Source organism: Bipolaris victoriae, assembly GCF_000527765.1.
Source record: "Bipolaris victoriae FI3 unplaced genomic scaffold scaffold_118, whole genome shotgun sequence".
Classification (NCBI taxonomy): Eukaryota; Fungi; Ascomycota; class Dothideomycetes; order Pleosporales; family Pleosporaceae; genus Bipolaris; species Bipolaris victoriae.
Window position 1 is genome coordinate 40,077 of NW_014575274.1, and position 26,896 is coordinate 66,972.

Sequence of the window (26,896 nt, forward strand, 5' to 3'; positions counted from 1 at the left end):
GACAGCGTCAACCTGAGCGGTGCCGTCAAGGGCGTCAACACCGATATCCACGACAAGCGTCAGCTCCTTAACCTCGACACCACCACCAAGTCCGTCGACGGCCTTACCGGCCTCAACTCCAACCAACTCACCGCAGATGCCACCAACGGCCAGGTTCTCGACACTGGCAAGCTCCTCGACCTTGACCTCAACCTCAAGCGCGGCGTCCCCGTCGTCCAGGACCTGCCCGTTGGCGGTGCCGTCTCTAGCATCCTTGACGAAACCCCCGTTGTCAGCGGCGTAACCGGCACCCTCAACTCCGTCACCGGCGACCTCAACCCCGTCACCGAGTCCGTCTATAAGGTCGCCAAGCCCGTCACTGACGCCACCGAGATCCTCGACGTTCGTGCCCCTCTTGTTGACGAGGTCAAGAACATCGTCGGTGATGTCGATGTTCCCCTTGTCAAGGACGTCCCCGTCGTCAAGGACATCTAAACGCTTTTCTTACCTTTTTTTTAGAAAGCATATCTCTAACTGAGTGGGTTTTGCTTTTACAACTTGTAAATCAATTACCCCTCCACTATACACATGATCAAAAAAAAGTGCGAAGAAGCGTGGCGTGCGCGCGCGAGAGAGTCAGAGTTGGTCTGGGGCTGAGTTGGGATGAAGATGGGAACGCAAGAGCAGGGGAGGAATGTAGTCAAGTAATCTTTTTTCCATGGAAACAATTGATACCTCTTTTTCTTATTGAAAAACATGCTATTTCTCCAATCTAACTTTTCCCTTGTGACACACACACACACAAAAAGGCAATCCCATGGACAGCATTTACAAATTCACCTGTTTGCGATCACCAGCTTACACATGACGCGATCATCCAGCCCAAAAACCCAATAATCATCCCCGTGTCCCCCTTCGTAAGCACCGTCGCCACGCCCCCCCCCTGCCCCCCAACCCTCATCACCTCAAACACGGGTCTCAATGCCGATACGACATATCAATAGAAATAGCACGTCAGAGGCCCCAAGTCGCCGATTGAGCACAAAGCAGCGTAAGTCCTAAACAAAGCACCCCCCCCTCTTCCCCGTTTTCCCCTTTGATTCGGTCCTTTTTGCGCTTTTTTGGCAGCGCGGCTCTCAAACGCGGTTCGAAGAAGCGTGAGGGCAAAAAAAAGGGAAAAGATCGGAGTTTCTTTTTCTTTTTCGATAGAGTGGTTAGACGAGCTTATGTGTACGAAGCGGGAACAGAGGAGGGAAAGGGAAAGAAGTCATGTTGATCCAACGGGCGGACTGCGGAGATATGTCGTATTTATGCATATCAGTCAGTGTTTCGATAGCGATATCGTTTGCTGAGGCAAGGGGAATGGCGAGCTGCTGTTTGACGGTTGAGTTGCATTTCTTTTTGGAATAAAATAGATAGATACATTAAAGCTAGGTGAGTAAGTGTATACGCGATAACCATTTACTCTTCATTAACGTACGTCATACACTAGAATCCCTATCGCATTGCCAACATTCCAAAGAAGAAAGAATATTTAATGTCCTCCGGTCGTAGGCAGCTGTACCGCATTGTTAGCAAAGTTATGCATATTCATATTGACGGGTCACCCAAAAACTCACACCGAGATAGACTTTGAAAGAGTCGTAGATGAGCCATTGGAAAGCAGTCAGAGTACCAATCATGAAGATGCGGACAGGAAGCCCGTTCCACAGACCAGTAAAGCCGATTTTGCTGTATATCCGGCCGATAGCCTGGCCCGCTCCCTCACCAGGCTTGCGATCGTTGTTGAGTTTCGAGACCATGACATCTGATATACGTTAGCGATCTCTCTCTTGCAAAGTATAAAATCATAAACAACATACCTGCGGGATGCGATACAACGGCACACCCAATACCCGCAATGTAACCTCCCAAGAACGAAACACCAGTCTGTTGCAGACCACCGTACGATTCCTTCGGCTTGCCCAAGAAGCGATAGATCTGGGTGACTGTCTCCTCGAACGTCGCAAACTTGACCATGGTGTACGGGATCTGGCGCGCCCACAATGGGTATAGTCCCTTGTACAGGCCACCAACACCCTCCTCCTTGATGACCTTTGCCCACCCTTCCCTCAATGTGTGCGCAAATGGCGGCATGGTAGTCTGCATGCGGACCTTGATGGCCTCCATAGGGCAGAGCGCAATATCAGCAAGAAACTCCGCTGAAGCTGAAGCAGCAAGGTAAACAACCTGCTTTGGTGCACCAGGCGCAAGCTTATCACCGTAAAGGTACTTGAAGACTTCGTAGAAACCATACTTGCCAGCGCCTTGCATTGAGTAGCCAATGAAGGTGGGGGTCCAACCGAAGAAGACGCCGCGGAGACCTTCTTTGGAGTAGATCATTTTCCAGGCTTGGGTGTTGGATTTGTAGAGGGAAGAATCGACTTGGCGCCGGCATTTCACCTAGACGCAGAAGCATCAGCACATGGGTTCTTGGGTAGGACGATTTCACTACTCACCAGATCAAGAGGGGTAACCATGGTGTGCGTAGGACCGCACGCGATAACTCCACCCAATGTACATGCCGCAAAGTAGGACCCGGAAAACAGTTCAATCTTCCTTTGCGGCTTCATCGCGTCTAGTTTGTTCGCCATGATGTCGGCTGTGCTTGCAAGGGCTCTCTTTTTTCTTTCAGTCGGCTCTTAAATATCCAGAGTTTCTTCTCCAGTGCGGCTCTATCCGGCACGTAGTTGGCACTATCACCTCGGCCGAGCGTTGGGAAGCACCTCGCTTTGTGTCTGGTATAATAGTGTCGCGTGCTTCTTTTGTGTTGCTAACGAGGACAAAACTAGAAAATCAGTGGATAACCGGGTCGGAATGAAGAATTGAAACTAGAGGAAAATCAGTGATCTGGCGTGGTTCTCAGAACATACAACTGCAAAATCGAAGCCTCGTTATGACGAAGCTGCAAACTAGGTAGTAATGATAGTGGGAACCTTGTCCGTCCGCAAGTTCCGTTGCGATGACGTAGCTGTTGCGTGTGGGGACGCGCGACACCACGCTGACGAAGCTTGGCTAAGATGCTTATCTTCGCCCTGTCTCCATAACCATCCAACTGGGTTTGCACCACAGGTCTAGGGCTAGTATGATGAAATCGTAGGTAAGCTATGCCAAGTAAACCTCACAGATATCGCGAGCAAGACGAAACGATAAAAAAACAAAAGCTTCTGTAAAGCATGCGTGCTTAAGAAAGCGCTCTCTCTACCGTGGAAAACATTAGTATACAATACAAGGCGCGCCTGCACCGCGCACTCTTTGTCTCTGGCGACTTCTGCGGAGAGTGGACTTTTTAGTTTTCTCTCTAGTTTATCTTTTGATCCCCAGATCTTGGCTGAACCTCTGAAGGTCTTTATGACTAATCGAACTTTGGTAGTGAGTCGGATGTTGAGGAGGTGACTGGTGTCGAGCGATGATTATAGTAACCTAACGTTGAGGGCCTGTTCGTCTCCAGCTCCGGTTCTCAGTCGCTATACCGAATGGGCATCGGCTAGACAACCGAGCTGGAAACGGCGTCGTGTTCGGAATAACGGCTGTCTAGAGGGGACACAACGGAGCTCCGTTGTGTTAGCGCTCAAATACTAAAAGATAAGCACTGTCTAGTACTGATCTACCCTATAATTTCTCCTCTTGAGGCAAAACGGGGGTTCGTTTTCCAGCCAGCCTCAAGGCCTCTAGCCAAGCCTCAACTGCTCTTGTCGCTGTAAGACGACAGTTGATTAACAGGAGATTTTTATGACTAGTCAGACTTTAGTAGTGAGTCTAGTATGGAGGAGGTAGCTGGTGTTGAGTGATAATCATTGTCTCCATAGGCATCCCTAGGTTAGCATCGTAGGTCTAGTGTCAGTGCAAGGTAGACTATGCTAAGTAAACCTTGTCCTTCATAGAATGTGTAGACAGACATCGTAAGCAGGAGAAAGCGATAAAAAGCAAAGGTTTCTATAGGGCGCGCAAATAAGCGATCTTCCTACCGTGACAATAACTAGTCATGATTCGAGGTAGTGGTATCTACATCATGTCCATGAATCAGCCCAGCATCAATCTATCCTAACGCGCCCAAGCAACCACGCTGTTCAGAAATCGTAAATCATCAGTCGACACCAGCTACCTCCTCCACGTCCGATTCACTACCAAAATCCGACTGGTCGTAAAGGTCTGCTGATAGACGATTGTCTTCTTGCGGCCATGAGTGTAATCGTGGCTCAATATCTGTTTGCCACGCGTATATACGAGCACTATCGTTTGCGTCCTCCCTGTACATGTCCAAGTTTGGATCTGGATCCTCACTGTGTACCAACTCGAAGATTTGTTGAAGGAGAAACTGACAGGATGAAATGAGCGGAGTCATATGAATCCTCAGCATACCCGCGTCCTTCTCGAAAATGATACGCTGCATCATTTCGCCCAATAATTCACGAAGGGATCTCCATTTGAAAGCCACCATATCCGTGGGCCATTCGTGATCTTTGTAGAGCTCGCTCACCAGTAGTTCTGCGCTCTGGCGTACACTCTCTAAGGGATTAAGAAGCAAGGCAGGTGCCCATATACGACTCCTGGCCATGACCCAATAGAAGAAAACATATGGGTGCCGTTGTTCGAAGATTGCCTCATTTTCAGCCTTCAGAAGACCGATAAAGAAGTCCAAGACAGCTATCCCACTCGGTAGGCGTTCTTCTTCGAGTTGATTCGCCGATGCGATTGCTTTCGACACCGTGGTGATCAATCTGGTAACACTCTCGGCTGTTGGAGACGTTTCACAGAAAGATAGCGCCGCTCGTACGTATGCGTCGCAAAAAGGCGGATCAAGACCTATGCCATCATTGATCGTTTTGAAAAGATTCGACTGAGCATGCGGGTCCGTCCAGCCAATCATCGTTTTGACAATGTCCCCAGGATAGAAGTATTCCGCTTTGGTCAGGTCAAACATTTCCATAGCCTTGTCTAGCACCGCTATCGCCTTGAGTTCTGGATCCCAATAGAATAGCATCTGTCGCTCTCGATGGGTTAGTGGGAACTTGAGGCATTCTCGATCGAACGTAGCTCCACGGTTTTCGATCAGCGTTGAAGGAACCAGTGGCAGGCTGGTGTCCATATGCGAAAGTAGAGTCGAGAAAAATTGAACGAGCCGGTTATAGATGCCTACTTTCTTGCTCAGAATCCTCCAAAACTCTGGGTAATCGTCTTGTAGGCGCCTATGCACATGAATCGAAAGCAGCTTGATGCAGAAATCCAAGAAACCATGGTTCAAAAACACAGCGATTTCAGCATGACCAATCTCGACAATTTGAGTCAAGGTCAAGTAGAAGTCGTCCCATCCTCGGATGCTTTGATAGCTATCGTCTGCAGTCTGACGTAGTCTTTGGATGATGTCTACAAGCAACCCGTCCTTTGTAGCCATAGCTGAAGAATCAGAATCCATGTCGTTCTCAGTTGCTTCGAGACCGTACAAATTCGGTTCTTTCTCACGGAATACCTTGAGACAATCGATCAAGAAGCTGCGTATCTGAGAGCGAACCTTGGCGTGTGGGCAACGGACAAGTAGGTTAAATAGCGCGCTCTCATCTATAGCGAAGTGCTTGAGAAAGATGTTGCAACACATCGCGCATGGAAGGACTGAGCGTCGAAGCTGAAGCAGTGTTTCCGTAAAGAGATCAGAAGTAGTGTGACGCCACGCTATGTGAGCAAGATGTGTAAGAACAATTTGCAACGATTGCTTCTCCTGCAAGGGGTTAGTTTGACTGCTTGTCCATTACTGATAAACACTCACATGTCCATGGTCTTCGGAGCAAGAACCATGATTGATTGTACGTGACATGGCATGAAGCTGACGCAAAAACTTTGTATGGTTTGAATCGAACTGGCAATACTCTTGGATGATGAGTGCGTTGTTAACGTCAACTTCCTCTTTAAGAGCTTGTGGTGCTGGCACTTTTAGAGTTCGTTCGTTCGTTGAGGTGACCCATTTACGCTGGTCTTCCTCAATCGCGGTCCGACGTTGATAAAACAGCATATACGCCGAATACTGTTTGGGCATGCGGCTATAAGTGTCGTCGGTCATGCCTCCAAAAGTCCGGTACGCAATGTCTGCCGGATCGAAAGGTACCACATTACTGTCATCAAACTCGACCCAAGTGGAAGCCGCGCTTCCAGCCGGACTGGGCCGCTCACGAATGTAAGAATAGTAGTGCCCGTGCTCACAGGTACCAGTGTGTACAAGTACTCCCACTAGGTCAAAAATGTCTTCCTCATGCGCCTTTGTTGGATCGCTGAGAGAGTCAACATGGTAAGCATTGATGTCAATGCATGGTGGAAATTCAAAGTGGTCGTGAACCTTTCGCCGGCTAAAATCGGCCAAGTCAAACTCGAAGCGCTTGAGATGGAAAATGAGGTTGTCCGGCACCTGCTTGAAGCAAGTTCTATACTTGTTAGCTTTTCCTGACAACAGCAGGGTATTGAAACTACCTTTTTACTGCATCGACGTATCTGTCGCATGACTCGCATTTGTACTTGTTGTCGCCTTCCATAACGTCTCCGCTAACAAAGGCCTGAAGACTCTCCTGTAGTGTGGACTTGCCGACCACATCGCATTGAACGGCGAAAAAGGGTTCCGATCGCTCAGAAACATGCTCGCACTCCTTTGACTTAATTTGATTGAGGGTTTGGCCTCCATAGAAGGAGCGGAATTCCTGTTTGTTCTCTTCCTTTATGAGCTGACGTTCCCATTGATCAAAGAGTGAGTTGTAGAACTCGTCGGCATCCATCTGGACGCTAATATCAATTGGCATAAGGTCTGAGTTCTTGACGCAGGCTGCGAAGCTCCGTGGATCAGCCGATCGCCGGAAAGAGTGCTGCATGTTTGTGAAGAGCCTCTGTGTTTCGAGGAGAAGTTTTTGGGAGCCATTGCTCTCTTGAAGCTCTAGTCCAAGCATGAACTTGCGAAAGTTCAAGTTCATGAAGAGCTGAGTGAGAAGCGAATTCGCGTAGCAAATTGCGCGGGGGTTGTACAGACCTACATAACCCGTGCTGGAGCGTACTTCCATGGAACGATCGACGGACAATGTCGCTAGTGCCGTCTCACACTCCTCCAGCTCTACTTCTCCTACAAGGCGAAGGAGATCGTTGTATGTGCTGCTGTCATCGACTAGGGCCAACATCAAGTCGTAAATCTCGCGCCTCGAATGTGATTGTAGTATGGGAATATTCACATTACTGGCCCTAATAGCCGGTAAACTATTCCTCATCAGTACGTCTTCATACTTGGAGCGCGTTGATGATGTGACGTACCTTTTTGTGAAGATGTACTTCTTGAATATCTGCTCCATCACATTCCCAGCGTTGACCGGTTGTTTGAAGGATTTCAGTGACAATATGCAGCAGAGCAGCAACTTCGTAAGACCAAATACGACGTAGTCAGTATCTTGACGACCCATGACCTCTTTATGCTCGTAGACCAGTAGCAAATCGCTCCACTGAGCTAGCCATGCGCGTAGTAAATTCTCATCACGCTTATATTCGTCCTGGGCACGGAAGACATGGTCGGCAATGCCATACAATTGTTGGGATTGTGTAGAGTGGCGAACGGAATGTGGAATAATGTCGGATATAGTGGTCCAGAATTGAACAGCGACTTCGCCCTTGGCCAGCGGACAAGTGGAGGGAAGATCTCCTCCACATACGGACGCAATTTTCTTCGCGACATGCTCTCGGACAAATTGTCGGGTATCCTCTAGAAGAAGAATTCCGTGCAAGCGTGATGTCTCTGGATGTTCGACAAAAGCTTCCCATACAGCTCGAGAATGTAGCGATGCCTCGATGATAGCCCCATAGCAGTCTTGAATCACAGTGGCATCTTCATTTGTTTCGAGCGCCATCGATAAGATAGATACAAGGCGATCCGCTAGCCGAGCTGGATCGGAAAAGTACCCGGCTGAGATATCAGGAGATGGTCGTTCTACTTTGTGTGAGCTTTTGACTGCAGCAGAGGGGCTGTGAGCGGAGCAGTTACCTCTGAGGAAGTCCAATAGTACAGTTACGATTACTGCCGCTAGCTGTAATTCTTGAAGACTTGAAATGGTAGCGCCGATAATTTTTTCATTGAGTAGTGCTTCGTTCAAGTTTTGTACAGCCTTGCCCAGGAATTTTTCATCCATGCTCGACTTCTAGCTTGTCAGTCTAATGTTTCATATTGCAAAATTGGTGTCCACTTACATTCCTAATCTGCTCACGCAGCTTAGCTTGGAGAGCCAGAGCTGCATATCTCGCCTGGAAAAACTTCCCTGGTGGGAAAAGACCTTCTGAAGAGGCAGCATCGGTCATGACGCTATCTGGTATGTTGTTGCGAGCCGGGAAGAAGCTAAGGTAGTCAAAAAGCTTACACAAGTCAGCAGGGAGACCCCAGATTCCAGTAAAAACATACCAATTGGCTGATAGTGTCATTAGAGTCCATCAGTGAGAATAACTCGTCAAAGTATTTGGTTACAGTTGACTCAAACACTGAAGATCCGGCAGCCGAACCCGACAATGGGCGAGTGATTTTCGCCTCGGGTGCTTTCTGAAGTAGAAGCTGGCCTCCAAAGTCGACGTCACTGAGCTTTTCTTCTGCTTGGGCAGCTACATCAACGCGATGGCCTTTGGCAAAAAGGTTGAGCTTGGTGTAGCCCGAGACGTAACACAGCCTGCGGTACAAATCATCCACAGTGTGATCTGGGCCCATTGATACTGCCTGCCGGTCGCCATTAGCGCACTGGAATCGGATTGTGATAGCGTCCCCGTAGGGTATATCCATCTCGTCGATTTTGGAGTCCGCTCTCTTGGCGCGGTTGAATTCTGGTTTCTGCCGTAGTCGCTCAAGCAGCAACTTTTGGAATAGAATGATTCTGCGACAACGCCCTTCCTTTTCGTGTCGTATCGTATCAGAGACGGTTGGAATTGTGTTCTCAGAATATGACTCGCGTACAGTCTTGCATGCGTCCCGTATCTCATGCATACATTTTTCCACAAGTGCGACATGAGCAGCCTCTACATCTGCTAGTGTGACACCCTCGGCTTCGTTGATATGGACATAACGACTAGCGAGAAGACGTGCAGCCCGATCTTCAACAGAGCCTTCGGGTGAGTAAAGGACCATGGACCACAGCAGGTCAGCGCCAGGAATCTGCAACACTGTCTTGACTCCATCATCAGTGGCCACAAGCTCTCGAACGGTAGGGAAGTTGTAGTTGGCGACAAATTCGAACATTCCGGGGGTATAGAAGCATGCTTCCATCTTCGATAGATAGGAAGAGACGAGTTGCTTGCAATACTCATTATCTGGGATGAGCTTGATCGTCTGGAATAGCTGTGCCCATGCCCAGTCTCTTGCGTTATTAGAAATTGCATGCGAGCCGACAGTGTGGTCCCAGAGAGTTGGGAAGAGCTCAGCAGGCATGGCAGACCCGGCACGACATATCATGAGTGCAAGAAGCTCCAGTCTATAACGAAGAGCTAAAGGCTGGTATGCGCTTGGTTCCGCGTTCTTTTCCATTTCAACCAACCACGGTATCTCCTCCAATATCTTGCTTGTTACGTCTTGGTTTTGTTGAAAGAAGAAGCCATCGCCTGTACGAAGTGATGATGCAAGTGTGTAGATGACCTTCACACTGCCAGTCGCCCTTTCAGAGTGATTGCTAATGTGATCTGCACACTCACGATAAATGGCAAGCCGCTCGTCGAGGGGAACATGAGGAGCTAAACCTCGGAGGTGTTCTATAGCCTCGTTGTGTAGATCTAGTAGCTCTTTGTCCGTCTCTTTCTGGGACGCTGTATCGCAGATGACGCGAACGCAAACGTTCCAAGGCTTTGCCCTTCGGTCCCTCGTGGCATAGTCCTCGACAGTTGCCCTCTCTACAACTTTTACGCTCAACTCATGGAGAAATCGTAACATGTTGATAGTGTAACGGCTAATGGGGAGTTCGTAGAGTTTTATGCAGAGGTACAAATGGTCCGTGACCTTCATTAGGTGTAGAATGGCTCGCATCATGGTCAGTGTTGCTGAGACGACTCGTGGGTCAGGGTTCGTTGCAATCGTCTTCCAGATGGAGTCCGCTTGGCTATCCGTCCAGCGATGGTTCACCACAAGAAACCCGATGATATTACCACTCCGTTGAAGAATTTGTGGGTGGGAGTCGACGCTGATGATGTATTCGACGACTTTTCCGTCGATAAGGAAGTCTGATAGGTAGTTCATGACTGGATGATTAGGTACCGTATCGTTATCACTGTATTGCTTGAAAATTTCAACCAGCCCCGAATCCATCATGCCGATGCTCATCACGCGCAAGTCCATCTTGCCTTTCATGAGATACTTGCGAAGAATCTTGAATTTCCATGCATTGGCAACGAGGGCAGCCAAAGACCCATGATCTTGGCAATACTCGTCTTGCTGCTCTGTGCGAGGGTTAATCTCGGTAGGCGATGAGGTAGTTGGTGAATCGGGGTCCCTGAAGTCTAAGAATCTAGCAACTAGATCTGCTTCTATGTCTTTATCCCAGAGGCAAAGTTCGAATAGTAAGGCATGAAAATGTTGAACTAGGTCCCGTGCAATGTTGGCTTCGGCAGTTCTGTTCAAGTTGAACAAGTCGTCCATGTACTTTTCCAGAAATAGCAGAGTGGAGCGACTAAACTCGGTCCGGTCGTGCGCGCTGCTCGGGATAGCACTGCAGAAAATTGATGAGCCCAGTGCGACCAACACAGGCGAGGTGAAGACGGCAATGTGATTCTGCGTGCCTATGGGCACCTGAAGGATTGCATCGTTGGCTAGCCGAAGGAGGTTCTGGGCCCCGTTGGCTGCCATAAAGTCCTGCTGTAATCGCAAGACCATCTTGCGAATGTCTACTGAATACTCTTTGCTGACCATGTGGTATGCTGGAGCTTTATCCGATCGAAGAATAGTATGCAAATGTCGAAGGTGCTTCTGGCTGATCAAAGGCAAAGGATATATATCGTCGGGCCGCGGCTGGGAGATTAGGAGGGCATCTACGAGTAGGAGAAAAGAAGAAGTTCTGACATAGGCGCTCAAGAAGCTGTAAAACGCGTCGCCTACCCGGTGGTCATGGTCATGGTCATGGCGTGTGAACGAGACTCTGCGAGAGAGGACTTTGTGCACCAAAAGACCAAAGTCGTCCCAAAATGCTGCTTTGCTCACAAAAAAGCCTTGCATGTCGTCCACCGAGGGGTCGGGGAGGTTGACGAGCCATTGCGAAAGGCCCAGAAAGAAGTCGGCATCAATATCATTATCGACTGGTGATTGTTAGCACGAAGGGCTCACCAAACGTAGACCTGGCAAAGAACGCACTGTCTTGCACATGCTGAGCCAGATCACGGACTACACTGGTGTAGCTACCAACATGAGAGTAAGGAAAGCGGCGGAAGTAGTCCTCAGGGTCCATGTGTACGGCAAGGCCGACTGCCTCATCGTTGTCGCCTTCGTCCTCGTCGTTGACAACCATGATAGGAGGGCTGGTAGCCTCGTCATCGGAGCTAGGGATGAGTATAGGCGAGTGGACCGGGGCAGGCGAAGGACTGGCAGCGACGTCACCTGTATGGCTGTGGTTGTGGTCGTCTCCAGCGCGTACCGGGGAAGAAGGCGGGTGGGAGCGTATGGTCATCTCTACGTGGTTGTCCAGGGTATGGGCCTCTGTGGACATGGCACATAGACTGTTGCTCCCGTGCAGGCGGGGGCGTTTGCGGGTGAAGCTCGCGTCGGCGTCTTCAATGGGATCACGGCGCGAGGCGGGGGCGATTGTTGCTGGCTCGTCGGCAGCGGCAGCAACAGCGACAGACTGCACTAGGTCATTGTCCTGCGCGGTCATGACGGTGAAGGAAGATAAGTGCGACTGGTGGCGACAGAAGAACTAAGCGTGGCCAGGCAGAGAGAGCAAGCAGGAGCTCCTCTGATGCAGGCAGCAACAGCAGCAGCAGCAGCAGTAGCAGTCTGGCCAGCCTTGCTAGCCCGAGTCCTCGCGCGCAGCCAAAGGAAATGCAGCGCGACTATGGTCATGGGCCGCAGCAGCAACCTTTGGGCGAAATGGGCGGTGGAATTGTGGGGGTGAATTCACAGCAGGCAGAGGCAAAGGCGATATGTGTATCTTGTCCAATTCGGTCCCTCAGGAAGATGCAATGCAGCTCAGCCAAACAGCCCCACCATCGTCATTGGCTCCCGCACTTGGCGTGAACCCACCACTAGCCAGAGACCAGGATAGCCCATGCCCGCCCAACATGGACAAATCCTCCTTCTTGTTCTAATGCAGGCACGCCCGCAAATCCACCAGGGCCCTTCACTCAGACGACCCCGATTGCTGGTCGCTGTCGGACGCACTTCGGGCCCTTCAAGCCGTGACATCGTCCCTTGTTTTCGACTCGGTCACTGCCCACCTCTCCTTGGACGCTGCGAGAAAATAACAGGAAAAAAAATCATCCCCCATCTCCAGTCATGGCGCCCGTTGCAAAACAAAACACCAAGCCCGTCTTCAAAACGGCGTCGCCTTTTACAGAGACTCAATGGTTTGGGCATCCCCGACTGACTGACTGACGAGCATTGCTGAGCGGGCGCAGGCCAGAGCTATCGCACGACGATGAACTGGTCGTCCTAGAAATGCTGTCCAAGTAGGTACGCAATGTGCTGCAGGCAAACCACTTGAGTGCCAGCCTGCACAATTTTCCCCCCCTGCGCTGTCACTGACGAACCACCACCAGCCTCATCGCGCCGCTAGGCGACTACCGTAGAACCCACATGCACCCATCCAAAGGCAAGAAGCGAAAGCGCGCCACCACCAAACCGGATCAAGATGACTCCACCACCGAGACCCCACCGCCTCCACCACCCATAGGCAACCACCTACTCATTGGCCTCAACAGCGTCACCCGTCACCTCGAGGCCCTGGCAGCAAAGACGGCGCCCTCGACGACACTCGTCGCTTCTGCCGAACAGCATGTCCCTGGCGACGACTTGCGGCCTCTGAGCATGGTTATACTCACCCACCCAAAACCATCTCTCTCACCAGCTCATGCCCATCTCCCTACCTTGGTTCATCTAAGCGCCCTCTCATCACCCTCTGCTATGCCAGATGCCCCACTGACAGCAACCCGCCTAGTCCCTCTGCCCACATCGGCAGAAAGCCGACTTGCCTCCAGCCTGCATATCCCCCGCGTTGGTGCCCTGGCTGTATATGCAGACGCACCTGGAGCCAGGATGCTGGAGGATTATGTTCGCGAGCACATTGGCGTGACGGAATGCAAGTGGGTCCCAGAGGCCTTGAGTGCAGAGTGGCGGGGGATGAAAGTGAGCCAGGAAGTACCACGCGCAAAGTAACAAAGAGACAGGATCCATCAATCATAGCATCAAAGAGACGGAATGAGTAGCCATGCAAACGAGTCCATCTCAAATTCGGTACATCGACATATACTTTTGATACCGCCGCAAGACAACGCCCTGCGATGCAAGTAGAATACAATCATAGAATCGACCAGAGAAGAAACTGCACTCAGCCCAAGAAGTCTTGAACAGCACCACCAACGTTTTCCAGGTCCAGCAAGAACGTGTCGTGACCAAACAAGCTCTTTTCCTCGCCCAGCTCAATATGTCTCACATTCTTGTTGCCCGCACGTCTCAGCGTAGTTGCAATCTCCTTTTGTTGCCACGCAGGGAATAGAATGTCACTCGCAACACCCAGCACCAGAACTGGCGTATTCGCCAGCGGCTTGAGACCCGCCACGAGATCTGCCGGAGGCTCGTTGCCGTCCGTCTGCGTCAGTGACTCCGGCTCGACTGGTTGCTCCTTCTCTTCGTACGGCTCATCGGGCAATGTCAAGCTGCAGGCATCGCTATTGGCATCGCCGCCCAAACCTTGTCCATCCAGGTACGCTTGTATCTTTCCGCTGTTCGCCTTGCGCACTTCGTTGATGCGGTTTCGATGTTCTTGGCCGAGATCAAAGAGGTCCATGGCTTTGGAGACGTAGAGCAAGCTGTTGGGGTCATATTCCAGGCACCATTTTTCTCCCGCGTGGTCGAGATACGTTTCGATTAAAAAGTCTGGGCATAATGCTGGGGGCCGTGAAGGGTCGGCGCGCCGTCGGCCAAACCGCTGTTCCCATTCCGGTCCACTACGATAGGTAACTGTAGCGATTTCTCGAGCAAGCTTCATGCCGCCGTGTGGAGGAATGCCATCGTAGTAGAACCCTCGAGCCCAATTTGGGTCCATCATTAACACTGCCGTAACATTAACTCGTGTTCACAGGGCTAGCAGACTCCATGCACTGACCTTGTCGTTGAGTATGCCTCATGGCGATGCTGTAGGGGTGACTGCGGGCACACCCGCTGATGCTAACCACACGGCCCACCCGTTCGGGGAATAGAGTCCCAGCAGCCAGGCTCTGCATGCCACCCATGCTTGAACCCACACTTGCATACAACTTTTGGATGCCTAGGTTGTCCAGCAGTCGGAACTGCGCGCGCACCATGTCTTCCATGGTGAGAATCGGAAATCGTGTCGCGTAGCGCTCCCCATTGGCAGGGTCAATGGACGAGGGACCAGTCGAGCCGTAGCAACCTCCAATTACATTGGTACAAATGACAAAGTACTTGTCAGTATCCAGTGGCTTTCCTGGCCCAATGAATTTCTCCCACCATCCTGGCTTCGTGTTCGTCTCGGTACTATGGGCATGACTGGATGCTGAAAGACCGGTATGGAGTAAGATTGCATTACTCTTGCTCGAGTTCAGCTGTCCCCAGGTCTCGTATGCAATGTTGAACTCTGGCAGTATACCACCCCAGTCAAGGAGTATCGGCTGTGTGGAGTGGAAGTTGAGCGTGTGACCGGATGTATACGAGGGCTCGGGGCCAGACGACGACCGTTTCCTCGAGAGTGATGCAGAGCGCGACTCGTGGGCATCCAGACAGGGAAAAGAGAGAGCGGGGTTGGACGATTCGACTTCATGAGCAGAGGAGGCCTGTTGGGCTTTGCGCGGATATTGATTATGAATCTTTCGCGCAGGTTGATTCGACTGCCGTCTCGCAAACCTTAGGGACGTGTGGGTTGACCTCGGTGCGAAACATTGTGGGGTAGACGACGCGAATGTCAATGGGCGCGCGCGAGTAAGCAGATTGCGGGGGACGCTCATGGTTGTTGTCTGCTACCCACAGCGCTCGCAGGTCGAGCACAGAGGTAATGCGAGGGTAGAGGCGAAGTACACAAGTTCCATGACGATGCTAGGCTCTGGATTACAAACAGCAACGCGCGAAAGTAATGGAAATGCGACCATGCCGGACCCAATGACGTCGCAAGAAGATGGCGTGCTTCCTCGAGCGACCCCCGTCGTGCCAAGCCTCTTTGGGAACGCGATCGTGCCTTTGCGCGTGCCCTCGGTTTTTTGCCAGATAAAGAAGGGCATCATCTTACTGCGCAATACTCTAGAGCCTCAGTGGCCATCAGTGTTTTTTGTCTCGCCAACCTGATACTCGGCTGGACTTCGCTCTTTGAAACACACGACGTATTCTTAAGTTAGCATCTTCCCTCAATCTCAAAAAGGGTGTGCTCAACCGCCCCGTCACAGATGTTGATGATGCTTTTGCGGCACAAGGCTTGGGGAAAAACAAGTTACCAAGTCCGGTCTACTCTATGAACTGCACATCTCAAGGCCGATCAGCTGGGCCTTGGGCACAATGGCCTTTTGCAATGTCCGGCAAACGGACCTAGTTCAGGTACAAAAATACCTGGCAGGTGGGTCTACAATGGCCAGAACGTAAAATTGTAGGGAAGCACCCGGGCTCGGTTACCTCTTAAGCTCCGACGATGGATAGAGGCTCCATGGAGCCGCTCGCCTGTGACAACCGTGCACCGTCCACGGGCAGACAGGGCACCATACCAGGTGGGCAAAAGGAGGTGCCCGGCTACCTCATGAACATGGTAAATAACAAGACATGGCCACAATGGATACAGTGTGGGATGGGCGGACTCGAGGAGGAATGTCTTGGGGGTACCCGGTACAGGCGGATAGCTCTAAGCGCCGTAGTGCCAATGGGTGGTGTTGCAGCGTGTTTGGAGACGTGCAACATGGAAATAACAGGACAACGCAGCCATGGTGCACTTGGCAGACAGGACAGCGAGGGCAGTGTCAGGCTGCCCCTTGCAAAGGTCGAGCAGAGAATTAATATTGAGGGTTTGTTTTGCGTTCGTCGATCGGGGCTCGGGAACGGGGGCAAAGTGGCGTTCGCAAAGGCCTTGAGAGTCCATGTGGTGCTTTTGAGACGCCGCATGATCCCCTGAGCGTTTGACGACATGCAGACACCAGGCTAATTTTGGGATACACAAGGCATGGCATCCAAGCGGACAGGCAGCGTGCGGCGGAGGAGAATTAAGTGTGCAAACTAGGCTCCTTCGCCCCAAGTGCGCATGCAGGGATTGTGAGCAGAAGCTTGAAATGGGAATGGGCGAGGTCTGAGGTTTCCAGGGCTGAGCCAGTGATGTCTTGGCTGACCGCCGGCGTCACTCAGTCGCGCCTACCCACCCCAAACGTCTGCAAACCTTCTTCCCTTCTCGAACCCTCGTGTGCCCGGATCCCGTCGACTTTTTGAACCCCATATCCCCTCCGCTAATCCACTGCTCCGTGACATTCCCAATCCGCCGCCCACTCCTTCTACCCCGACTGCCGCACTACATAGGGAGCGTCAGACCACACCAGCCCAGGTCTGCTCTGCACCCACCGACTCCGCCATGGATCCCGACTACTTCACGCCGGTGCGAGAAGACCAGGACGCTGCCGGCGTCCCCATCGAGGACTCGGACACAGACATGGCCGCCTCTGCCAGCGCAACAGCCTCATCCTCGCGATCCGCCATGTACACCTCACCCAGCGTCCACGGGCGCAAAGGTCGCATGTCTCGCTCAGGAGCACCCAGACCCATAATCACACCTACCAGTCCGCTTTCCTCGACGATTCCGCACAATCTGCTGCCGTCGGCGCCCGCCTCGCCGCCCACACCCGCGCCAAGTCCTACGCCAACACAGCGGGTGCCGGACTGGAGTACCGCCGCCGAACACGAGGATGGCGACATCAAGAGCATACGGGCACAGTTTGGCGACATGAACCGGGCAGAGCGCATGCGGCTGCTCGGTGAGCTACTCAACCTGTGCGACAGCCAAGAGTTGAGCTTTGTTGCCGAGTTTGTCAGTCCCAGACTAAAGAAGGACCCGTTCATGGTTCTGCCTACTGAACTCTGTTTGAGAGTGCGTTCTGATTTGTACCGTTACGTTGGTATCTATGGCTAACCTCACTTAGATACTCGAATGTGTAGATGACCCTACCACTCTAGCTCGGGCATCGCAAGTATCCAAGAAATGGCGTGAGCTCGTCAATGACGACAGTGCTTGGCGGTTGCTCTGCCAAAAGTTCTCCTTCAGAGCGCTACCAAAACAGGACAAGATGGAAGAAGACGAGCCAAATGACCAAATGGAAGATGCAGAGTCGAAGCCGTGGTGGCACGATGATGAGCGCACGGCCAGGCTGGATGATGCATCATCAGCACGCGACCACCTTGAAGTCGGACCCTCGAATAGTAGTCCCGAAGGACTGCGAACGCAAAGCCTCGACCGTGCAGCTAAGAGGAAACCATCTCAACGAAAGCAGCAGGCCACCACATATCGATCACATTTCAAGCAGCGATACATGGTGGAAACTGCGTGGCGCAATGGCGGAGTTTGTGACGCGCGACAGATCACCCCGGACCAGGGCGTGGTGACCAGCTTACATCTGACTAACAAGTACATTGTCGTTGCGCTTGACAATGCCAAGATACACGTATTCGATACCGTTGGCGACCACCAAAAGACGCTCCAAGGACACGTCATGGGCGTGTGGGCAATGGTGCCGTGGGGTGATCTCCTGGTCAGTGGAGGATGCGACCGCGATGTGCGCGTCTGGAATCTTGCAACTGGGTACGGTCTCTGCGCTTCAACTAATACCAGTCACTAACCCGCATACACAGTTTCCCACAATTCACCCTCCGTGGTCACACGTCAACAGTGCGATGTCTGAAGATGTCCGATGCCAACACGGCCATTTCCGGATCCAGGGACACCACACTGCGCATCTGGGACCTGAAGAAGGGACTGTGCAAGCACGTACTTATTGGCCACCAAGCCAGCGTCCGGTGTCTCGAGATACACGGTGACATTGTTGTGTCCGGGAGCTATGACACTACAGCTAAGATTTGGAGCATATCAGAGGGCAAGTGCCTCCGCACGTTGACCGGACATTTTAGCCAGATTTATGCCATTGCCTTTGACGGCAAGAAGATTGCAACAGGAAGTCTGGACACCAGCGTCCGGATATGGGATCCCAATGATGGGTAAGTCCGATTCTGTGTCACGATATGATTGGAGACTAATATTCCCGTGCAGTAAATGTCTTGCTGTACTACAGGGCCATACCTCGCTTGTTGGACAGCTTCAAATGCGTGATGATATCCTTGTGACTGGTGGATCAGACGGATCGGTCCGTGTGTGGAGCCTTGCAACCTACCAGGCTATTCACCGATTAGCCGCGCACGACAACAGCGTCACAAGTCTGCAGTTTGACAATACGAGAATTGTCAGTGGTGGTAGCGATGGCCGTGTCAAGGTCTGGGATCTCAAGACCGGGGTTCCTGTGCGAGAGTTGAGCAGTCCTGCAGAGGCTGTCTGGAGGGTGGTATTTGAGGAAGAGAAGGCTGTCATTATGGCTAGTCGGGGCGGTCGAACCATCATGGAGGTGAGCTAGCCGAAAACATTGGACATGACTTTATGATACTAACAAGGCTGACTAGGTATGGGACTTTTCACCACCCGCCGAAGAAGATTACGACTCGCGATCATCTACCCCAGCGAGTATGCCTGATCGTCTCGAAGTCGACTATAACCGCCCACGGTCTGCCATTCTCCCTGCAACCTCGCCGTTGGTACAAGACACAAGCGCCGGTGACGTGACTATGGACGATGTAACAGATCCGTAATCGGTATGGAAGAAACGGTGAAGCATCATCGGAGCAGTAAAAAAACACTTTAGTCCTACACTACAGCGTCACTCACGCCGCCGCCGCAAACAGGAACAACAAACAAAGGGCATGTACGAGCGAAGCATCCAGCTCTCTTCGGAGAGACGTGCAAATGGCTCAGAGCTGGGATTTGCATTTGCAGGCGGTCCTTGACTCGAGAATCAAGCCCACCTCTTGGCGGCATCATACTCAGAATACCTGAGCACACAGACACACAGACACAATTATATACCCCCCTTCTCATGTGGTGGTGGTTATGATTACGATGACGAGCACACACACACACACACATAAAGAGAAAAAAATGGCGCCTGTTTGTTGTTCAACCACAAAAAAAATGTACATGAAGCGGTTCCTTCCCCCAAACCTCCATGTCCACACATATTTCAACCGAAAGTGTTGTTTTCTAACGTTCCACCTTTATTTACCTTTCTTACTATTTTTCAACTTTTTTTTTCTCATTATTTTGTTCAGATACCATGAAGATAACTCAATAGGCTCGATCCCCTCCCGGATCGATTTTATTTTTTTCGCTTTTTGTCGAATTCTCTAATTTTTTGGCTTTTGCATCTGTAAGGGCGTTTTTTTCATTTGTGTTGCAAAATCAAACTTGGCAAGCAAGTTTCCTTCTCTATATTTTACATCTATAGCCATAAGTTTACTTATAGCAAACCCCCTCATCTTTCTTTCTTTTTGTCGCTGTTGGGGTGGCAATTAAATGGGATGTTAGTTGCGGAGGTTATTTTTTGCAACAGTTATGAACGAGGTGGGTGGGGAGTTTTGGTCTTTTATTTTTCATTACTAATTTACAAGGAGAGAAAAAAATTCAACTATGGAAATATGTATGGATTGCATTCGTGTATGTAAAGGTGTGCGCACGAAGGGGGAGGGAAGGGCGTAGCCGGAATGAAATGTTTGCTTTTTTTTACAACATCGTTATTTCGTGTGTTCATGTGGCTAGGTCTATGGAATAAAGGGGGGTGGGAGGTGGAGTCAGGGCTATCAGGAGTTGTGAGGGTTGAAATTAGATTAATGTTACCTTGTTAATTATTACAAAGCCGTTATTACCAGGGATGTGTGGTGTTGGTCGCCAAATGCAAAATGTTATGATTTGAGTTTTTTCGTGTCAAGCGATTGGGGGCTGGGCGCCAGGCTTGGGGGATTAGAGTTGGCAAGGGAGTTAATTTATCGCATGTTACCTTATTAAATCTGGGCTCTTTATTCTAAGTCCGGGAGGGTTTGTTTGGGACGTGGGGGGGGGGGAATTAACGTGTCATACTTTATGTTTGGTCACATGGCGGTGTGGATAGAGGACTGATGTCGGGTGACAGGGTGTGCATGGATCAAGGGTTTGTGTGTTGTGCAAATGACTTTGTTGGTATTAAGTTAGGTATTAGAATAAAAATAATCAATATTTACACAAATGAGAATATAGCTTAGTTGATTTTGTTGATTTGGTGTACAACCATCTTTGAACAACGGGTATACTGAAAACACAGCTTGTAAGATGTTTACAAATTGAAATGTCAGGTGGGCGGCTACGAGCATACCCATGTGCACAGCGCTTCGTCGTTGACGCTGTCATTTTCAACCACTGGTTATTCTCATGTCTGGCTTGTTTCGGTTTGATGACCTGTCCACCACCAGTTTGCGGACCTCCAGACTTTCTGATACAATATTCTCGTGATGAATGAAACGTACATTTCGGTTACTCTTCTTGGTATCCATAGACGCTTTTGGCCACCATGCTGCATTTCTCGAGTGTCTCTATTCCGTTTTCGTCCTTCCCCTTTTCTTGACAAGGAAATAAGAAACATGAGTGCATATGCCTCGAAGGTGCCGACGATTCGTATGCGACAGTGACAAGAGGTGCTGTGATTAAGTGTCCAATGCCGTATCTCAGATTTGTCCACAGGCAAGGGACTGTAGCATACAAACCACTCCGACAAGCCAACAACCTCTAACACCCTCTTAACAACTGAAGGACTTTCATTACCAAGGCATAGCCTCTGCGCCATATTCCATCCTCGCATCCGTTCTTTTCCTCCTCATCTCCCGCAACTCCTCTTCCTCCTCCTCATCCTCATAACCCCTGCCCACCCCCCACCTCTTTTTTACCTTCCCAACTGCATACCGACCCACTCCCCATACTGTTGCAGCAAAAATTGTGCCCGCAATCCCCGTAGGCGCAAGCACAAACCCCGCACCACTAACAAACGTGCCAAAAGCCCCTGCGCCCACCGTTGCCACTAGAGACCCAATCGCAACGTACTTGGCATATCGGACTATTCGCCAGAAAACAAAAATTATGCTTGATCGTAGGACCCGTAGGAGTGCGCGTGTGCGCCGCGAAGAAACGACGTTGGGGGCGGTTTTGGGGTCGTATAGGTATCGTAGATTACGCCGGGTTGATGCGAGCGCAGAGATGGAGCGCGCATCTATCTCTTTGTCTGGATCAGAGGCTATGGATGACATGGTGGTGGTTTGTTTAAGGATAGCAATTGTAATAGAGAGGATGTTTGCGAAGAGATGTTTGCGCGGGTTGTTAGTGACGTCATTGGGCGCTATGGATGATGGAGTTCGCCGAATAACGCTACTAAATCAGTATTATTACTTCCAATGACACTGTCAAAAATTTGAAGGGCATAGAGAGAAATTCAGATTCTTAATCTGATTATGCGAGGACTACACTAGTTCATACAGTAACATATCCCCTATGTGGCAAGAGCTTAACCATACGTTCAACCCTTGTCCTTTCCAAACCAGCTTCTAATCCAAAGTATCTCTGACTACCAAGCGAAAATTCCACGTTGGCCTCAACCCTATCCAACATGCCTAGTGCGTATTCTTTGAGCACTCGATCTTGCTCGGTATCTTGAAATGTCGGGAGATGATTGTAGTCATCGATAAGGGAAAGAAAGAGATTGCGATACATCTTTCCCATGACATCCATTGTATCTTGCACACCTCTTCCTCTTTCACGCAGTACAACATCGACAAGATTACAAGCGACGCTTTTCTGGCCACTGACCTGCTCAACATTGTAACTATAAATGTCGTTGGCAATCCCGATAAGGTCAGTGGTAGTGATTGTCATCCTCTGAATGACTTCGTGGTTGATCATATCATCTGAAAGATGAAATCGGATGCAAACAAAGTCCATTGAAGGCACCATCCCAAGATTACGTCGACGGATATCGAAATGCTCGGTACGACTGCGCAGACGGCCTGTCTCACGATCTTGTGTTTCTTCCACAACCGAATCAAGATAGCATATAAAATGGCGCACGAACAGATCCTTCGTGGTGGAAGGAGGCTCGAGTATTTCTAGGACATTGTTCCACCATCTAATCGAATGTTAGTAGATCAAAGTAATGATCGTTGCGTAGACTCACGATCTACACATGTTCTCCAGAACTCCATCATCCGATGATGTATAGGTAGGATCTACTAGGATGCGCTTCAAGTTCGCAACCTGACTTTCATTCTCGAGCAGTGATTGGTTATCAGTGAAATCGTCAATAATCCAGAAGAAGTGCATCAGATCTGAGACAAGCCTGAAATGATCTGCATCAGAGCGTCTGTAAGCCCAAGCAGTCAGTGTCATGATCCCGTATCTGGCGAAATTTTCCATATTCTTCTCAGACATGCTCTTGAAGCTTCTGATCAAATCGAGAGATTCAATCTCCATTCTTTTCTCAAGAGGATGGGCAACAGATGTGCATGGCCATTCTTGGTCTGTCCCTCTCAACAATGACAGTGGAAGTAAATCAGGGAGTTTGAGAAGGACTGATTCATGAAAGGGGCATCCCTGGGGGCAACAGATTCCAGATGGAAGTGACATTATTGATAGAAGAGCTTAAGTAATAAGATGAGAACATCCACACTATATGATCGCAAAGTGATATAAGTCACAGAGATCGGACTTTATACATATAGCAGATGAACACTCATATTAATTTGCTAATTCTCTAAGGAAGTGCAGTGCTTATTCTACAGACTTGGAAGCAAAGAATCCATCCTTCGGGGACTTTAGATTTGGATTGATTGATCAATGGGCGCCTGCAACAGGACTGTTTTGTCTATCACGTGATCTTATCGATCAGAATTGCCAAAACATTACAGCACAAAGGTTACACACTGACGTGATCCAATATACGGATGAACCCAGCGAGCTTAAGATTTTATATCTTGATTGGAAATCCTCTAGCTAACTGCGATTTTGAGTTAATTCAATGAAGCAATTCAACCAAGAAGCGGTCATACGACTTGGCAGATGAACTGTTCCCCAGTCTGATACTGTGAGTAGCTAGAAAGGACAGTTGAGAACTGCAGGAAAACAAAAAGGGAACTGCGCGAGCATTCGAGTCAACAACAACCCATGGTATAGTGTCGTACTAAGCTTCCAGCAAACAACTGCAGTATTGTCGGCACTTGCAATGATGATTTTGATAGAAATGATTAAATAGAAGATCCAGGAAAGAACAGAAAACGAAATGCTCTATCCTTACAGAAACTTGTAGTCTCTTGGGGAACTGAAATCGCTGGACAAAAAGTGCCCCTACCACAACAGCGCGACTCCTTAATAACGCCCACACCACACACTACTTAGCTATTGTAGTTAAGTCAATAAATCATTATACAAGTAGGAAAACTTCTCATACTTTACGGGTTTTACAACACTGTTTATGGTGACATTCGCCGTGATTTGGGCTGATGTTTGGCGTGCCTTTTATCCGGCTATTTAGGTTCCAAGAGGTAGTACCACTTGAAAGGATTCTTGAGCTATGCCTATTTCTATTCTGTATGCTACCTTCCTTATTCTGACTAATCAAACCAAGAATATTGGAGAACAGGAATCGTGTCATGTCCAGCGACCGTCATGCTTACTCTCTCCAACAGCGACAATGACACTTCTCTCTGTGTTTGCTGAGTTGAACTCTAGCTTGCCTCCCATTCCACTGGGAGGCATCGCAATTGTGCTTCTAGTGTCGTTGATTCTCAAGCTTCGCAATGTGGGAGCCCGTGACAAAGATATGCCACCAGGCCCACATATGACGCTTATTCTGGGGAACGCTCTGGATTTCCCGACTAGTTTTCCTCACATTAAGTATGTATTGATCTTTGCCAAGAGGGTTTTCGAGCTCACAGTCTTAGGTTTCTGGAATGGACACGACAGTATGGCGATATCTTTTCACTTAAGATATTTAATCGTACTATAATCGTCATCTCTTCACCAATAGCTGTGAAACATGTACTCGAAACCAATGGCGCTCGTACTGGAAATCGACCCCAATCCAAGATCGCCCACCGTGTAACAAGGGGCCAGAATATGTTCCTAGAAAACATGGAAAACCCAGTTTGGAAGCGTGGCAGTCAACTTGTACGCAACTTTCTTACCAGGGACAGCCTTGAGAAAGATTTGAAAACTCAAGAAGACGAAATCTCGCAATGCATGTACGATATGTTAGAAGATCCAAAGAACTTCTACCGCCACGTTTACCGCACAACAGCATCGGTTATACTTACGAACGTCTATGGCGTACGTGTAGCCAAATATGAAGGCTCGGCTGCAGAGAAATACTTCCTGGGAATTAAACTTCTTAGCGAATCCCTGGACCCTGGCGCACACCCTCCAATCGATCTTTTCTGGCCACTTCAATACGTACCTAAGCGATGGGCATATTGGAAACGGCTCGCGGACAAAGCGCGTGCCGTTAGGGATGAGCTATATGGTTCCCTATTTGCGCAATGCGAGCTGGCAGTCGAGAGCAAGAATTCTACAGGATGTTACATGGAATCACTGGTATCGGATCAGGCCAAATCTGGCATGACTCGAGACGAAATCATTGGCATAGGCGCGGTTTTGATGGACGCTGGAGTGAAAACAACTGCAACTTTTATTCACTCCTTTATCATTGCACTGATCAACTACCCTGAAGTTCAGAGAAAAGCGCGAGAAGAGATAGATACAGTTGTAGGTCCTGACCGCTGGCCAAGGCTGAAAGACTACGAAAATGTCCCATATATTCGCGCCATCGTCGACGAAGTCATCCGATACAAACCGTCAGCCCCAGTTGCTATTCCCCATGTTAGTACCGCAGAAGTGTTTTACAAAGGTTATCGTATCCCCAAAGATTCCACAATATTCCTGAATGTGCATGGTATCTCCCATGACCCAGATTTCTTCGACCACCCAGAGGAATTCAGACCTGAAAGATTCCTTGAGACGGAGTTTGGCACGAAACCGGGCGTCGACACGACAGGGTTTCGGAACAACTTTACATTCGGAGCTGGTCGCCGAGCATGCCCAGGAGAGGCACTGGCACGCCAAAACATGGCACTGACCATAATGAGCTTCCTTTGGGCATTTGAATTCGAGAAGGATGATTCAGGGACCGGTGGGTATGATCTCGATTCATATGAAAGAGTAAGTGACATGAGATCCAATCGAATGGTATACAATGCTGACGCTTATTGACAACTAAAGCCGGGAATCGAGCTGGCACCGAAGGAATTTACCTGTGATGTGCTCCCCCGATCAGTGGCGAAGGCAGAAATGATTAGAAGTAGGATGGCAAATGCATACGGGGATACCCAAGAGTAGGCAGGGGTAAGGTTAGGGCCAGGCCGAGTGTAGGTAGTAGTGGGATGGAGGTACTCTATGCTTACATATAGAGAGTATCGGACCACGAGTCTTGCCGTGGAAGAGGCGAGCTGGATGTTGCTAAATGCGGGAAGCTTCTTCGGCATCAACTCCCCAAAGTTCCTTCACTGAATTGTCATGATATATTTTCATCCTAACATTTCACATCTTGGGTATCATACATCCATCCCATAATCTTCCCTTCACTCTCCCCGACCAATCTTCTCCAGCGTTTTTCTCGTCCCCTCCACAATAGCCCCATGCTCCACAGCATGAATTCTCTCTTCCAACGCCTCCAAACTCTCCCCTTCCTTCAGCTCCACTTCTTTTGTTAACACTGGCTCGCCAGCGTCCACCTCGGCAATTACCTCGTGAATCATAACGCCTGTTCTCTTCAGCCCCTCCTCTTTTCCAGCTTTCCACGCCCGCTCGATAGCGCCCGCTCCGGCAAACTCGCCGGGCAGTGCAGGGTGCAGGTTTATGATTTTGATGTTGGCGGCGGCGATGGGGGTGAGGAAAGACGGAGTGACAATGTGCATCCAACCCGCGCATACAATGAGGTCGGGGCGCGGTTTCGAGTCGAGAATGATTTTCGCAAGGTCGGCGTCGTATTGTTCGCGGGCCGTGTCAATAGCGTCTGGGTGCTTCTTCTTGTATGGAACGAGGTTGTGGTATGTTGTTGGTATTGAGGCTTTGGCGGCACGTTCGAGGCCGTATGCTGCTTTACGGCTGCGAATGCATGTTAGCCAGGCTTGACTTTGCAAACACACAAGCCATCCTACTTTGATATGACGTGTGTTATGCGAGTGTTTGGCAGTGCTCCAGATGCGCATGCGTCGATGAGGGCTTGCAGGTTGGAGCCATTGCCTGAGATGAGGACGGTAAGGTTGAATTGTCGGTCTGGCATTGTGGAGGTGGGATTATGTGACCCTTGAATAGCGGTGTTATTCGTATATCTTCTAAGTTGTGATGCTGGTCGTGTGAATGTTTAGTCTCCCAAAATTTGGGCGTGGGGTACTAGGTTGCCCCGCGCGGAGATTAGCCTGCAATCGCCGGACGTATGGTCTGCCGTATTTGGGAGCACTTGTGAAAGAGCGATATAGAGGGGCATGCTGCCCAAGTCATTAATCACTATTCTAGTCTGAGATTTCCTCAATGGGTTCGAATCA

The 26,896-nt window shown here is 49.9% G+C and overlaps 12 protein-coding genes across 12 annotated transcripts in view; 5 read left to right on the top strand and 7 right to left on the bottom strand.

Annotated features, from left to right (window-relative positions):
- Window positions 1–474, top strand: part of COCVIDRAFT_19769 (hypothetical protein) — a gene marked incomplete at both ends in the record, with an annotated part of 1,057 nt that extends 583 nt beyond the window's left edge. The window contains one exon of the mRNA XM_014696582.1: window positions 137–474. Coding sequence (XP_014552068.1) covers window positions 137–474 — 338 coding nt within the window. The remainder of the gene's footprint in view (window positions 1–136) is intronic.
- A 1,039-nt stretch (window positions 475–1,513) lies between these two features.
- COCVIDRAFT_19770 (hypothetical protein) lies at window positions 1,514–2,612 on the bottom strand (the record flags this gene model as incomplete). Its single annotated transcript, XM_014696583.1, has 4 exons — window positions 1,514–1,537; window positions 1,599–1,786; window positions 1,842–2,421; window positions 2,478–2,612. 4 exons carry the CDS (start codon window positions 2,610–2,612, stop codon window positions 1,514–1,516), a joined length of 927 nt encoding a protein of 308 aa, XP_014552069.1.
- A 1,493-nt stretch (window positions 2,613–4,105) lies between these two features.
- COCVIDRAFT_30480 (hypothetical protein) lies at window positions 4,106–11,864 on the bottom strand (the record flags this gene model as incomplete). The annotated part of the gene is made up of 8 exons (XM_014696609.1): window positions 4,106–5,734; window positions 5,783–6,431; window positions 6,478–7,245; window positions 7,300–7,966; window positions 8,021–8,174; window positions 8,224–8,385; window positions 8,432–11,292; window positions 11,348–11,864. 8 exons carry the CDS (start codon window positions 11,862–11,864, stop codon window positions 4,106–4,108), a joined length of 7,407 nt encoding a protein of 2,468 aa, XP_014552095.1.
- Window positions 11,865–12,484: 620 nt separating this feature from the next.
- COCVIDRAFT_41702 (hypothetical protein) lies at window positions 12,485–13,363 on the top strand (the record flags this gene model as incomplete). Its single annotated transcript, XM_014696610.1, has 3 exons — window positions 12,485–12,555; window positions 12,607–12,657; window positions 12,748–13,363. The coding sequence occupies 3 exons, from the start codon at window positions 12,485–12,487 to the stop codon at window positions 13,361–13,363; spliced, it is 738 nt and encodes a 245-aa protein (XP_014552096.1).
- A 172-nt stretch (window positions 13,364–13,535) lies between these two features.
- Window positions 13,536–15,171, bottom strand: COCVIDRAFT_111221 (hypothetical protein; the record flags this gene model as incomplete). The annotated part of the gene is made up of 2 exons (XM_014696611.1): window positions 13,536–14,260; window positions 14,313–15,171. The coding sequence occupies 2 exons, from the start codon at window positions 15,169–15,171 to the stop codon at window positions 13,536–13,538; spliced, it is 1,584 nt and encodes a 527-aa protein (XP_014552097.1).
- A 671-nt stretch (window positions 15,172–15,842) lies between these two features.
- Window positions 15,843–16,316, top strand: COCVIDRAFT_19774 (hypothetical protein; the record flags this gene model as incomplete). Its single annotated transcript, XM_014696584.1, has 1 exon — window positions 15,843–16,316. One exon carries the CDS (start codon window positions 15,843–15,845, stop codon window positions 16,314–16,316), a length of 474 nt encoding a protein of 157 aa, XP_014552070.1.
- Window positions 16,317–16,763: 447 nt separating this feature from the next.
- Window positions 16,764–19,039, top strand: COCVIDRAFT_111241 (hypothetical protein; the record flags this gene model as incomplete). Its single annotated transcript, XM_014696612.1, has 5 exons — window positions 16,764–17,276; window positions 17,329–17,984; window positions 18,035–18,397; window positions 18,450–18,798; window positions 18,854–19,039. 5 exons carry the CDS (start codon window positions 16,764–16,766, stop codon window positions 19,037–19,039), a joined length of 2,067 nt encoding a protein of 688 aa, XP_014552098.1.
- A 282-nt stretch (window positions 19,040–19,321) lies between these two features.
- Window positions 19,322–19,498, bottom strand: COCVIDRAFT_111196 (hypothetical protein; the record flags this gene model as incomplete). Its single annotated transcript, XM_014696613.1, has 1 exon — window positions 19,322–19,498. A coding segment is annotated over one exon (177 nt), but the record flags the coding sequence as incomplete, so codon positions are not given.
- Window positions 19,499–21,073: 1,575 nt separating this feature from the next.
- On the bottom strand, window positions 21,074–21,556 carry COCVIDRAFT_111217 (hypothetical protein; the record flags this gene model as incomplete). The annotated part of the gene is made up of 1 exon (XM_014696614.1): window positions 21,074–21,556. The coding sequence occupies one exon, from the start codon at window positions 21,554–21,556 to the stop codon at window positions 21,074–21,076; it is 483 nt and encodes a 160-aa protein (XP_014552100.1).
- A 220-nt stretch (window positions 21,557–21,776) lies between these two features.
- On the bottom strand, window positions 21,777–22,772 carry COCVIDRAFT_30484 (hypothetical protein; the record flags this gene model as incomplete). Its single annotated transcript, XM_014696615.1, has 2 exons — window positions 21,777–22,428; window positions 22,477–22,772. The coding sequence occupies 2 exons, from the start codon at window positions 22,770–22,772 to the stop codon at window positions 21,777–21,779; spliced, it is 948 nt and encodes a 315-aa protein (XP_014552101.1).
- A 1,216-nt stretch (window positions 22,773–23,988) lies between these two features.
- Window positions 23,989–25,688, top strand: COCVIDRAFT_30485 (hypothetical protein; the record flags this gene model as incomplete). The annotated part of the gene is made up of 3 exons (XM_014696616.1): window positions 23,989–24,191; window positions 24,239–25,511; window positions 25,572–25,688. The coding sequence occupies 3 exons, from the start codon at window positions 23,989–23,991 to the stop codon at window positions 25,686–25,688; spliced, it is 1,593 nt and encodes a 530-aa protein (XP_014552102.1).
- Window positions 25,689–25,930: 242 nt separating this feature from the next.
- Window positions 25,931–26,634, bottom strand: COCVIDRAFT_41709 (hypothetical protein; the record flags this gene model as incomplete). The annotated part of the gene is made up of 2 exons (XM_014696617.1): window positions 25,931–26,456; window positions 26,510–26,634. 2 exons carry the CDS (start codon window positions 26,632–26,634, stop codon window positions 25,931–25,933), a joined length of 651 nt encoding a protein of 216 aa, XP_014552103.1.
- Between the last annotated feature and the right edge of the window lie 262 nt (window positions 26,635–26,896).